Here is a 12,696-nt window from a genome sequence, read left to right as displayed (position 1 = left end):
CGCGGAAGGGTCCGATTTCGGAAAAGATAAAAAAAGGAATGGATAAAACGTGTTCTTTCATTGAAGAGGTCGAATCCTGGAGGGCGCGGTACATTTTTAACATGCACCCTCCGAATGCCCAGTACCTTTCTTCGACCACTTTTGTTCACGCATTTGTAAATGAGGGATGTTTTTGAAGAGGCAATGGTCGCTGCGCGGAGGATGATTACATTTACCTACACACTTTAAAGTCTTTGAATATTTATACGCGGTTAAGGTTCCGCTGATGAATTTTATATATTACATTTTCAAAAGGTGTTTCACAGTCGACATAAAAAATGCATTTACGTAATTAAACTGCTTAATTAGTGATTGATAATGCACACAGTTTTGTAACTCTTCATATATTTTATTGTAATAACAGCCGAACTGTGTCTGGATTCAATACCTCAGAAACAATTTCGCGGACCATATCGATATCTGGAATATGTCACTTAACTATAAAGCAATAAATATTACAATGTTTCTGGGCAATGCGTAATTCCTTGTTTTTTTTAAGTACTTTTCGAACCAATAATATACTTAAGAGAAAACACATTATTTTATCATAGAGTATACATGTAATATACTTTGTGCGCATTGACTACGGCCGTTAATAAAGATTTTAAAAAAATGAAATTAGTACTATAAAACATGCTTGACACTGCTGCCCCTTAGCATTTTTCGACTGCATTATTGATTCAAAGATTTTAAATATTTTCAATGCTTCATAAGCATCGCGAAATTAAACTTATTAGAACTTTGTGTTTCCTATTTTTTTTCCATTTAACCAGGCTAAGCTATATAACCCGTTAAAGTTAGTATATTATAAAACTTCAAATAATTCACACGATAAATGTGATTGAAATCTCAACATAGGTGACGAAACTTTCGCAGAAAACCGTCATAAAAACAGCAAAGATGAAAAAAAACTTCCTCCCAGAAATGAGCAAATGTTGTGAAATTCCTGATTGGCCCACACTAGATTTTCCCTCCTGTTCCCAACACGAATTAAAATAAAATATTTTTTTAGGTAGAAGAAACAAAAATCTACTAAATGATCTATAAACCTCGTACATAATAAGCAAGGTAAATAATAAATGCATAAAAAAATCAAAGATGAACAAGAATACGGAAGTCTGGATATTTAAAGGTCGTAAGTAAGCCTTATAAATTACCAAACTTCCTTTTTTTTCATAATGTATGTTAAGATGTCAATAAATATAACTCTTTGCTGGAGAAATCCAGATTAGTAAATTATTGGCACACGCTTAAAATGTTGTGAATATTATGTTGGTATGGGATGGTTTCGAGATGGTTTGAAAGTAAAATTTCCATTGTTTTTTTTTTTGCTGATTGATTTATTGATATCATTAAAATACTAATATTTTATCATTCTTCCTTATCCTCTTCTTTATCGTCTTTCCTCAGCTCATCGATGGAAAATCCAAAGGTGTAACAGGTCAGAGTATGCTCCAAAACATCCAATCCTTCTCCTCTGTGTTGCAATTCAATTTTAGCCACGTACTCGCCCACGTTTTCATGTGTCAGCATGTCATTGGCGCCTGATATATCCAAGCGCAGGGCTTCCATGTCGTATTTTATCTGGGAAATATTTCAAATGCAAATGAAAGTAAAAGTTTGGTTTTTAATATATGTAGGTATACACATATTCTTATGAAGCAGCCATCAGCATTCACCAAACGTAGTGTTTATGACGCAGCACACTGTCACAATTTATTGTAACGCAAAAATTGTTTCCTTAGATGTGTATCCAGCAAGGATGGAGCTACATTCTATTATATGAGGATGTATATCACTGTAGTACGTTAGTGTTCTAATACTTCAAACACTGTCTGGTACATGCGATAACTATTTGAGCTATACTATTTGAGAGTTGGCAAAAGAAGGATAAAAATGGACTTAATGGTCGTCAGCCCCGTAAATGCCCAGACTTCCATATTCTTCATCATCTTTGATGAGATGTCAAAAAATAATATGAAAATAACTCCTGTAATTGGAGATAATCCAGATTTTGTGAACAAGTATTTGGACACACTCAAAATGTTGTAAAATGGACTAAACGCAAGCGGAATGCGATCAATCTAATTTGTCGAAAAATTGTGAATGATAGGTGGTCGGTCGATTAGTGTAATAAGGAAATAATGCCTATTACGATCGTCAGGTCCGTAAATGCCCAGACTTCCATATTCTTCTTCATCTTTGATGAGAAGTCAAAAAAAGGAAATAATGCAATGGTGAGATGAGCAAAATAATTGTGTTTTGCTTGATTTTGACAAGTGGATCAAATGAGTGAGGAAATAACAAATGTATGAAGCGAATATCGTGGGAAATAGAATCTGAGAAAGACAAAAAGAAAACTTGCCATCTTCAAATACTTGAAAATGGTCAATTCAAGAGTCAGAATAGTCGTCTGGTATGTAAAAGAAGGTGCATGAATTTGGAAAAGGTAAAAAAATGTGGCGTTCTGACCGTTCAGCCTGCGGATGAGGGAGGTGATGGTAAGTTAGATGAATATTTCCGTTATATTACCTGTATTTCGTTAATTACAAAGGAAACGAGATGATCAATAATTTTTTACTATTCGTACTTACAGCAGGTATTGGACAATCCCTAGGATCGAGATTCATGGCGTCAATGAGTATAGTCCAGGGCATATTTTGGGCAGGAATGTGTTCACATATATCAGGTAATTCAAGTGTGTAAGCAATCACTTTTCCTTGTGGTGTGTCCTTTTCAATAACTAATATAAGCTGAAAATCAATCCGTTACGTTAATTTATTTTTGGTACAGATTCATTTGTTTTTATCTATTTAATAAACCTTACTCTTCAATAACAGTTTTTGAAATGCTTGAAATTCAATTAAATATTAATAATTTTACTAATATGAAAAATATATGAAATCGTGGAAGTTTTATTGAAAGATATGAATTGATACGACGTTAATTTTTAGATACTCGTAGTATCTGTTCATTTTAAATTCAAATTTAACTTCATTTTTATTTCACTATTCCTTGAAATCAATCATCACACGTCTTTCGATGCATTCAATATCGTTATCAAAGTCCGTATGTGAAACTTTTAAAAATCATCGAAACTTAAAACGGCGTTTTGAGATGACTTTTTCGTGTGTTGATAATACGTAAAATAAATGAGTAAGGAAAATAAGGTAAGAAAACAAATACTAGTTGCGATTGTAGTAATAAATAGAAATAGGAGCAAAAAAATATCGAGGAAAATCCAAAAATGTGATTGAGTATTTGAAATAGTTAAATGTGGATAGATTAGATGTTGGAATAATTGGCAGGTAGGGGAAGGCGGGGCTAGTTGTTACAGGGGCAAGTTGTTACATTCTAAATAACTCCCCAACCACTAGGTTCTGTGGGGTACGTGTCGTGTCGTGTACGACGGAATATCGCTCTTGCCGGTCGTGCGTAATTCAAATAAAACCGATAATAGTGTATTTCGATCTGAAAGTAACTTTTGTTGATTGATTTTGAAGTTTAATTGTTCTCCAACTATAAGAGGTAAGTCGATTCAAAGTAAATTAGTAAAACTCTACATGTCTCTGCTTATATTCAGATAATATATCAAAAAAATAACACTTTCCGTGTTAGTGTTATAACAATTTGTTTTTATTTTGGGTGAGAGGGGCTAGTTGTTACAACGATGTGGGGGCAAGTTGTTACTGTAGCAACTAACCCCACAACGTCTCCCTTTTAATTGAAATGGCATATTTATATAAAAATATTATTATTGTTCTAGAATTTATACAACAATGGTACGGACATATAAAAAAAACCTATAGAGGTGAAATTTCCGAGGAGACCTACAAAAGAGCAGCTAAAGAAATAACAGAAAAAAATATCTATTCGAAGAGTTGCTGAAGTATACAAAGTAAATTTTATGACGTTACTTCGTTACATAAAACGTCGAGAGAATAGTCCAACCACAGCTAAATTTGTGGGTTACAACAAACTTCAGCCAAATATTTTCTGTCGATCAGGAAAAGGAGCTTACAGCATACATTTTTCAATATTTCATGGCCTATCTACTGATGCAAAGAAGTTAGCATTTGAATGTGCTTTTAAAAATCGAATTCCAGATCCTAATAATTGGAATAATAATACAGTAACAAAATATTGGTTGAAAACAGGCCGCTAAATAAATTTAAAAAAACATTTCGATAAAACAGTCGAAGAAACTGAAGAAGAAGCAAGTGTTGGATTCTTCTTCCGACTCAGAACATGAAGAATGCTTGTGTTTGGATGCACGAAGAGTTTTGATTGCTCTAAACCTGGACAGGAATGGATCCAGATCATCACATGCAATAAATGGGCTCACATTTCCTGCATTCGTGGCGATTCAATTTTGCATGCCCAAATTGTGATTCGAACAGAGATTTAAGCGATTAAATATTAAAAACTTAATTTTACATGTTATTATATATATTCTACATATTGTTGTTAACAATAAAAATATGTTTTATTATTGTTTTAGTTCGTAACAACATACCCCCGCCTTGTAACAACTTGCCCCTGTGTGGGGCAAGTTGTTACAATTTTTCAAATGTTTTAAATATGCTATAATTATTTTTGTGGACTTTGTTGGTACATATTTTAATTGTTTTATTATATTTTAATATATGTACATAACGATATAATCAATATAATGTATCTCAAAATAAACAGTTACCAGATATTTAGCTTTTAATTTTTTTGTAACAACTAGCCCCCCCTTCCCCTACATATGTGTCGCCTACTTTCAAAATCCGCCAGATCCATGTAAGTCGATTTTACAAAAAATACAAATTCTCCAGGTAACATTTATTTTTCAAATATTTGTTTCATTTATGTCATTAGATAAAATATTTTGAAATTGAGAATTTTCCCATTTTAAAAAAAAATCAGTATTTATTGAAAAAACACAAGTCACAAACCGATAATGACGTCATCTTAATTTTTGACTTATCCCCTCTCTCTGATTGGCCGATATGGGTCAGAAGGCAAATTTCATGAATATAGCGGACTTTGAAATACAACGCAGTTTTTTAATATTTTTTAGTCAGGTTTTCAAGTATTTAAATATTTTAAAAAATAAAACCCACAATTGGCGTTCTGATAAGAGTATTTATTTTGAAATGTTATAAAATTGGATTTGGCGGATTTTGAAAGTAGGCGACACATATAAGAAGATGCATGAATGTGAAAAAGTATGTAAAAATATACTTTGATTTTTTTTCGAGAGTTATAAGTAAAATTGTATTTACTGTAAATAAACTTACCACTGTGTCTGGAACTATAGGAGATAAAAATTCGAAACTTCCTGACAATGCCGTAGTTGTGGCTGAATCTCTTTCAACTACCAATTTGCTTGCATCGATAATACTACCCTCCAAACCATCACACAGTTTAAATCCATCGCTCCAATTCAACTCGTAATAAAGCTGGAATGTCATGTAAAAAACCGTCTTTATTTCTGTATCACAGTCTATAAGTTCACCTGATTTGTTCGGCACATAAGTATTGAACTATATTTTGAAATGTAAATTTATTATTTCTTAACACTTCAGTTACTCTACGGATCAATTTAAAATACATAAATAATAGTCAGAAACTGAAATCTATTTCGGACCTTAACCAAATGCGTTAGTCACTTCGCAGATTGACTAGTTTATTAGCTGAGAAAAAACTTACGAACTTTGAATTAAAAATCACGGTAGGCGGTAAAAAGACAGATATAATCGGTTTTTAAAAAATTGCTTCTGAAGTCTAAAACGTTCATTTAAACCTCAAAATTCTCATAACACGTAGTTTTTCTTAGTTGAGAAAAATATTCTATTAACACTATCACAGTTTGGCATATTTTTATATTATTTCGAGAAATAAAAATACTTTGTGTTCTGATCCATTCACATTTTTATTTAACCAACTAGTAACTAGTATTACTAATAGTAATAAATGTAACCCTGAAGAGGTCAACAGGTTGTTGCCGAAACTAGTTGGTTTAATAAAAATGTGAGTGGATCAGAACACAAAGTATTTTTATTTCTCGAAATAATATATCAATATGATCCACAATGTAAATGCTTTCAATATTTAAAACATGGCATATTTTTGTCCATACATGTAAGGTGAGCGCTATTTTTCCTATATGGGATACACATTACTCCTCGTATGTAGGTATAATATACAATATTTTGAGGATATGTAATTTTACCAACAAAAAAAATACATATTTTTTTCACAAGGTCGCAAAATTTAACTTTAACGAATACTTTTTATTTTGTTTTTCATTTAAAAAATGTGAAAGTCCATTAAAAAATGAGGATTATAAAATTCTGATACCTTCCCTTGGGCTTTACGCTTTCCTCCTAAGCCGATACAAAACAAACAACACAGAAATACTGAATAAATTACAATTTTCATTTTAGATGCAGTAAAAAAATATTTATGCTGATGCACCGTTGGTCTTCAGCATACTATCAATTTAACTGACTGTTGTCGCCTAGTATGGAATATATTTTTTTAAATAAATACTTAATACTATTAAATAAAAACATATGACAAAGAACACGCAAATTAAATCCACAATAATTATCCACATGTCAGTTATAGTATGTAGAAATGTACCTATACATTTTAAATATTGTTTAGAATAATAAACATTGTTTAAACCATTCGTTTCTTTGTTATCTCATTGCTGCAGTATGTTATTATGTAAATTAACTTAGATTTGATATTGATACGATAATTAAGTATTCAATAATTTCAAATTCCAATAAATATATTATATTTCGTAACCTAATCATATCCGTATCATGTCAACATAAGTGCCATTTATTACATGTAGTTCCTATTTCTGTGGAATTAAAGGTAGACTTACTCCAGTAAAGAGTAATACGTAAACAGTGGCGTGGGTTCCATATAAACGCACAAACAGTGCCTACTCTACTTTAGTGGTCAGAAAATATAAAACTGTGATTAAGAAAGAGTTTCAATGTACTAATTTGAATGTAACAATTTTATGTAAAAATAAATATTATACTACTCTTTCTCTCAGTTAATAAGTTAGTTTTTTTTCGTATGTCAATTAAAACTTTATTTTTCCTACTGTCAAATATCAGTGCCTACTCCTGTTACTGTTTTACATTGAAGCAATTTTTATTATTATTTTAAAAGCTAATTTAATGGAGGTTTTTTCACGTGTCGCAATTAAAATACAAAATATTCTTAATATTCTAAATATTCAAAGCATTTACTTTGTGGTTAGTCATTTTTACTTTTCTATTTCTTTACGAAAATGAAAGTAATGATAATCTTTATATATTAGTGCGTATGAGTGTGTATGTGTGTGTGTATGTATGAGTGTGCGTGTGTTTGTGTGTGTGTGTGTGTGTGTGTGTGTGTTTGTGTGTGTGTGTGTATGTGTGTTTACATACTCTTCGTAAGACTAAAGAATGTGGTAACATTACATTTACCCATTCGAGGTTACCCTGTTTTTTTTTATTGCACAGATTAAATAAAAACTACCCTTGTATGGCAGAATAAAGCGTCATGAAGACAAATAGGGTGACCCCTTGTAAAAATATATGTGAGGGTTCTTGTGTAAAGGGAAAGGAAGAGAGAGAAAAGGCGGGGTGGTGACATCTAGGGGTTGGATGACACGCGATTGCTTACTATAATAATTTATTACTTATCTTATTTATCTATTGCTGACAAATTAAGATTGTTATTTTTTTCCAAAATAATTTTGTTATTTTTAAATAGAGACATGAAACACTCGACACATACTACTTATATTTTTTTCTTTTAATATTCATCTGAAGCAATAGTTGATTAAAACTTCTTCATGTTTTTTTAAAGGGGAATGTGAAGTGATTTTAAGTGATTTTTTTGTTTCTTCTAACTATAAAAAGATGTTTTTTTCTGATGTTTAAAGATGTTTCTTCATGGGTTACAATATGTGTGATGATTGGTTTGCTTCATTTATAATCAGTCTTCATCCGGCTCTATCATCCACTCTTCTTTTCAACTATGTAAGTGTATCCGCTACTATGCACGTCTGAGATAATTTGGTCCATTTAGGTCAAGTTGGGTCGTCCTCTGTAGTTTGTACCTTCGCACATGCCTCTCACAATCGTTAGAAGCGGGCCTGGGTGTATTTTATTATAGGCTATCCATTTGGCTCACTGTTATATTACTTTATTTAGTAATCATCTAGACTCCCCAGTCATTCTTAGTACCTCATTGTTCCCTACATATTCCGACCAATGAAACCTCAATATGCGCCTGTAGCACCATATCACAAACGCTTTGCACATATCACCCCGTTTTGCTTACCAGATAGTTCACGTTTCGCTTACATACAACAGCAAATACTACATTTTTAGTAAAAGTATACGTACATGTCTGTTTTTTAGTCTTATATTCATTTAATATCATCCTGGACTGATACCTGAAGTCCAAAGCTAATCACCTTTCATTCGTATGTTTAACGATCAAGTTAACACAGCTTCTATACGATGCAGTGCCTTATGGACCACTGGATGCGGATAAAAAATAGAAGATGCGAAGTACATTAATGAGGTTTAAAACGGTGTATATATATATCTACTAAAATATTGAACCAGAAAAATATTATAAACCAAACAAAAAGGAGGTTGGTTAGATTCGAGTATTCTCCATCTTGAAGTATCGTCCAAAAACATGGATATTGGAGAGAAAACAGCATAATTCCTGAATCTGAGATGCAAACTGACGATGTCCTGGACCAAAGATCGTACTAATTAATCAAAACAGCTGATCATTTAGGAGAAACTCTCGACTATATACCTGTAATACCTCCACGGCTCTTTGAACACTGCCGGACACGAATCAAATAATAACCTTGAAAGCAAATCACTTCCTGGATTGTTCGTGTGAAAGAAAAAGAGAACGCACGTCCATAATTTCACCACTCCAAATTATGGACTAAGGTGAGGCTTTTACTTTTTTTCTCTTGATTTGCAAACTGTGGTGTCCTGTGAAAGAATTGCACAGATCAACAGATTTAAAGATTAAATTTGAAAAATCGTTTCAAATAAAAAATGAGAACATGGGTAAATTCGTCATTAAAATGTTCTAGAGAGACTTTAGAAAATGAGTAATATTTCATCTCATTAATATGTTATATAGTGACTTTAATATACGAATATATTTAAAAGCGATTTTCAAACATAAGTCATATTGTATCTCATCAAAATATATTATAATAGAAATATTTTAAAATTGGGTCGTACTGCAGGTCATGAACATGTCGTATAGAGATTTTATAACTTGGGTAATCATACATATCGCTCACTCCTTTCAAGAACGTCATAAATAAAAAAACTTGATTTTTCAGGAGAACGTTTTTAAAGTGTATAAATATAACACAATGTAATAAAAATAAATATCAAGCCACTTATTAAACTTTTTCCTGTTTTTAGGTAGAACCTGAAGGTTTTTTCTCCATTTGAAAAATATTATGTATATTTAAAAAAATAATTAAACAATACCTTTTCTTCAAAATGCAAAAACAAAATTTTCTGCCCTGTAGCGGGTAAATATTAAGTTAAAAATATGCCTCTTTTGCTGGGATATAATACATTTTCTGGGCATTCCGAAAACATGTACAACTGAAATTTGACGATTTTTGATTTATGACGTTCTTGAAAAGAGTGAGCTTTTAATATTTTAGAAACTTGTTTTAAAGTGATTAAAAAATAAGAATGGAGAGACTTTAAAATACGGGTCAAATTGCAAGTAATGAGTTAATACAGAGATTTAAAAACATGGGTAATAACTTTAATTTACTAATTTTATTTTCTGTGGCGCAAAATTGTAAAATTTGGATACCAGATATATCGCTCACTCCTTTCAAGAACGTCATAAATCAAAAATCGACAATTTGTAGTCGTGCATGTTTTCGGAATGCCCAAAAAATACTTTATCCTAGCAAAATAGGCATATTTTTAACTTAATATTTACCCGCTACAGGGCAGAGAGTGTTGTTTTTGTATTTCGAAGAAATAGTATTGTTTAATATATATTTTTTAATATACTAAATATTTTTCAAATAAAAAAAAACCTTCAGGTTTTACCTAAAAGATCTGTTGCACATTAAAAAGTTCAATAAGTGACTAGATATTTATTTTCAATACATTGTACTGTATTTTTAAACTGTAAAAACATTCTCCTGAAAAATCAAGTTTTTTGATTTATGACGTTCTTGAAAGGAGTGAGCGATATGTGGATTCTCTGACCGAATACAGTTACCAAATTAAGTGTATTGAATATTATTTTATTGGTGGAGTCTTAGGGTATTTAAACGTCTTTCACCAAAACCTTTTTTTTATTATTTTATCATGATTTCAAAATAATGACACACATAGGTGTCTGATTTTGGCTTCGTCTAAGCTAGGGGGAGAATGTAAGCGATTTTAAGATACCTTAAAAGATTTATACATATTTGGCAGTAAATTTCTCTAAAAATATTTTTATGTTGACAAATTTTTGTCTCACAAATATGCTCTGGGCCGTAACGTCACTTCCTAAACTCAAGGGTCATATTTTGTCCCTAGCACAGCATCCCATAAATCTTACTGGCGCCGTATATTATAACGACGCTGATGGCGGAGTATTTTTTTCTTTTTCCACTTTGTCTACCTTTGAAAATAATAAATATTTTTAGCTCAAACTTTCTGTTGTTATTTCATGTATATATGAGTATAATAATGAATGTTTCTTGATATACCTGATTAATATTTTAAAAAAAGTTTTTTTTATATACATAACTTATCTGTACCCCGCAAGGCATTGCTGGGGCTCAGACAGATTAAATGAAAAAGATAGCAGCAAAAAATAGAAAGCACATATTTCTGGTATGTATCATAATTCTTATGGACATAAAATATTTGATCAGCTGTCAAGAAACACGATATATGCCATTAGCAGTATTTATTATTATTTGTGTGGTGCTGTTATGTATAACAGATGGAGCTGCCGTTGCGGTCAGGAGGCATTTTTATTATATTAGAACACAAACCTGTTACAGGCAAAAACTCCTTAAGCGGGAACATAAAAACATGCGCGACGTCGAATAAAATTTAGCGTTATGATTTTGAGGAAATTTATATATACTTCCAATACTACTTACCCCTTTTCGTACCCAGTGGTGCATAGGGCACTGTATCAAATTGATACAATATGAATTTGATCGTTTATAATACAAAGACGAGGTGATCAATCCTGCGCTTCGAGTACTTATCCAGGGTTAATAATATGTTCGAGTGAAAAATCTATTTTTTTAATTATCCTTGGAATCAAACCTGGGACACCAAGCACACATGCAAAAATATAATATTTACATTTAATATTAATGAATTAATTGAAATATGTAATATTAACTGGTGTATAAAAAATCTTTGAATATGTAATACAAATAAACAACAATTTTTATTGAAATAGCGTGTAAAACTGGCCTCTGTTGGATAAATAAATATTCACGTTATCAGTTTGATCTCTTTTATTCAACATTGAAATCAATTAATTTTATTAACAGTTACTTAATGCTAATAGTTATAACAATAATTAATATCCTAATTAAAATCTCATATATTAGGCGGAAGGCCATGAGAAATTATCGGTAAAATATGAAACATTTTTGTACATTTGAATCACACAGGTAAAATTCATCAAATGATAATACTGTTATCGAGACATATCATAAATATTACAACGAAAGCAAAATAGTTTTCAATGAGATGGCACTGTGAAAATCTGCCATAAAATATTGTTTTCATCGAAATCAATGTTCGTAAGCGAAATGCGCTTAGGATAAATTGCATTGAGGCAAATATTTTAATATAAATAGTACAGCTAATATTATTATGTAAATTATTTTATTAAATAATATTATAAGCTGTTTTTAATAAATAATAACTTTTCTCAAATACCTTAATAAATAAATTTTTTGGTTGACAACTTTTATATCATATACATACATATATGATAAGTCAAATGTTTCATTTATAGTATTAATTATGAATGTTTTTTTACACCAAAACAATTTTGAATGACGTTCTGCAAATTTAGCTTACACATTGTATTTTATATTAACTTCTATTAAAATTTGCAACATTAATTGACTGTCCATTTCATAATTTCATATGCGCAATGCATGATATGCATTATGAACCATATAAAACATGGTTCACATTGCATGTGTGTATATGTTATAAAGATTTTTAATCATAGGGAGCATTGCATGTTTGAACATGTATTGAAGATTTTTATAACATTGGTCATATTACATGTATGAACATGTTTTGAGAGATTTTAAAACATGAATAATATTGCATGTATGAACATGCTTTATTGTAATTTAAAAATAGGTCATATTGCATGCCATGAACATAATATAGAAAGATTGAAAAAAATGGGATATTAACCTGCAATAGTTTGCATGTAAGAAAATGATATAAAGTGATTTTAAAACATAGGTCATATTTGCAGGTCGTGAACATGTTAAAGATATGATTTAAATTTACATTTGTAAAATATTGAATGTATGAACATGACATAGAGAGATTTTATATTATACCGTGGTCATACAGGAGAAAGTGACCAAGTGAA

The 12,696-nt window shown here is 30.9% G+C and overlaps 1 protein-coding gene across 1 annotated transcript; it reads right to left on the bottom strand.

The window, feature by feature from the left end:
* Window positions 1-1,358: 1,358 nt before the first annotated feature.
* LOC148308523 (uncharacterized) lies at window positions 1,359-6,549 on the bottom strand. The gene is made up of 4 exons (XM_088261574.1): window positions 6,388-6,549; window positions 5,325-5,486; window positions 2,634-2,792; window positions 1,359-1,623 (listed from the first exon to the last, which is right to left on the bottom strand). Exons 1-4 carry the CDS (start codon window positions 6,466-6,468, stop codon window positions 1,411-1,413), a joined length of 615 nt encoding a protein of 204 aa, XP_088117700.1. The 5' UTR covers window positions 6,469-6,549; the 3' UTR covers window positions 1,359-1,410.
* Between the last annotated feature and the right edge of the window lie 6,147 nt (window positions 6,550-12,696).

Source organism: Brachycentrus maculatus, unplaced genomic scaffold, assembly GCF_059751285.1.
Source record: "Brachycentrus maculatus isolate JH-2025_06_01 unplaced genomic scaffold, ASM5975128v1 h1tg000158l, whole genome shotgun sequence".
NCBI classification, from domain to species: Eukaryota; Metazoa; Arthropoda; class Insecta; order Trichoptera; family Brachycentridae; genus Brachycentrus; species Brachycentrus maculatus.
Note: the sequence above shows the minus strand (reverse complement) of the source record. Positions and strands in the feature narration are given on the sequence as shown.

What these genes read in the sequence shown, in the direction of transcription:
- LOC148308523 (XM_088261574.1), bottom strand. Translation starts at nt 6,468, where the DNA reads ATGAAAATTGTAATTTATTCAGTATTTCTGTGTTGTTTGTTTTGTATC. An exon ending in CTATAGTTCCAGACACAGTG is followed by an intron (nt 2,793 to 5,324) that starts GTAAGTTTATTT and finishes ATTGATTTTCAG; the next exon opens with CTTATATTAGTTATTGAAAA. An exon ending in GGGATTGTCCAATACCTGCT is followed by an intron (nt 1,624 to 2,633) that starts GTAAGTACGAAT and finishes AATATTTCCCAG; the next exon opens with ATAAAATACGACATGGAAGC.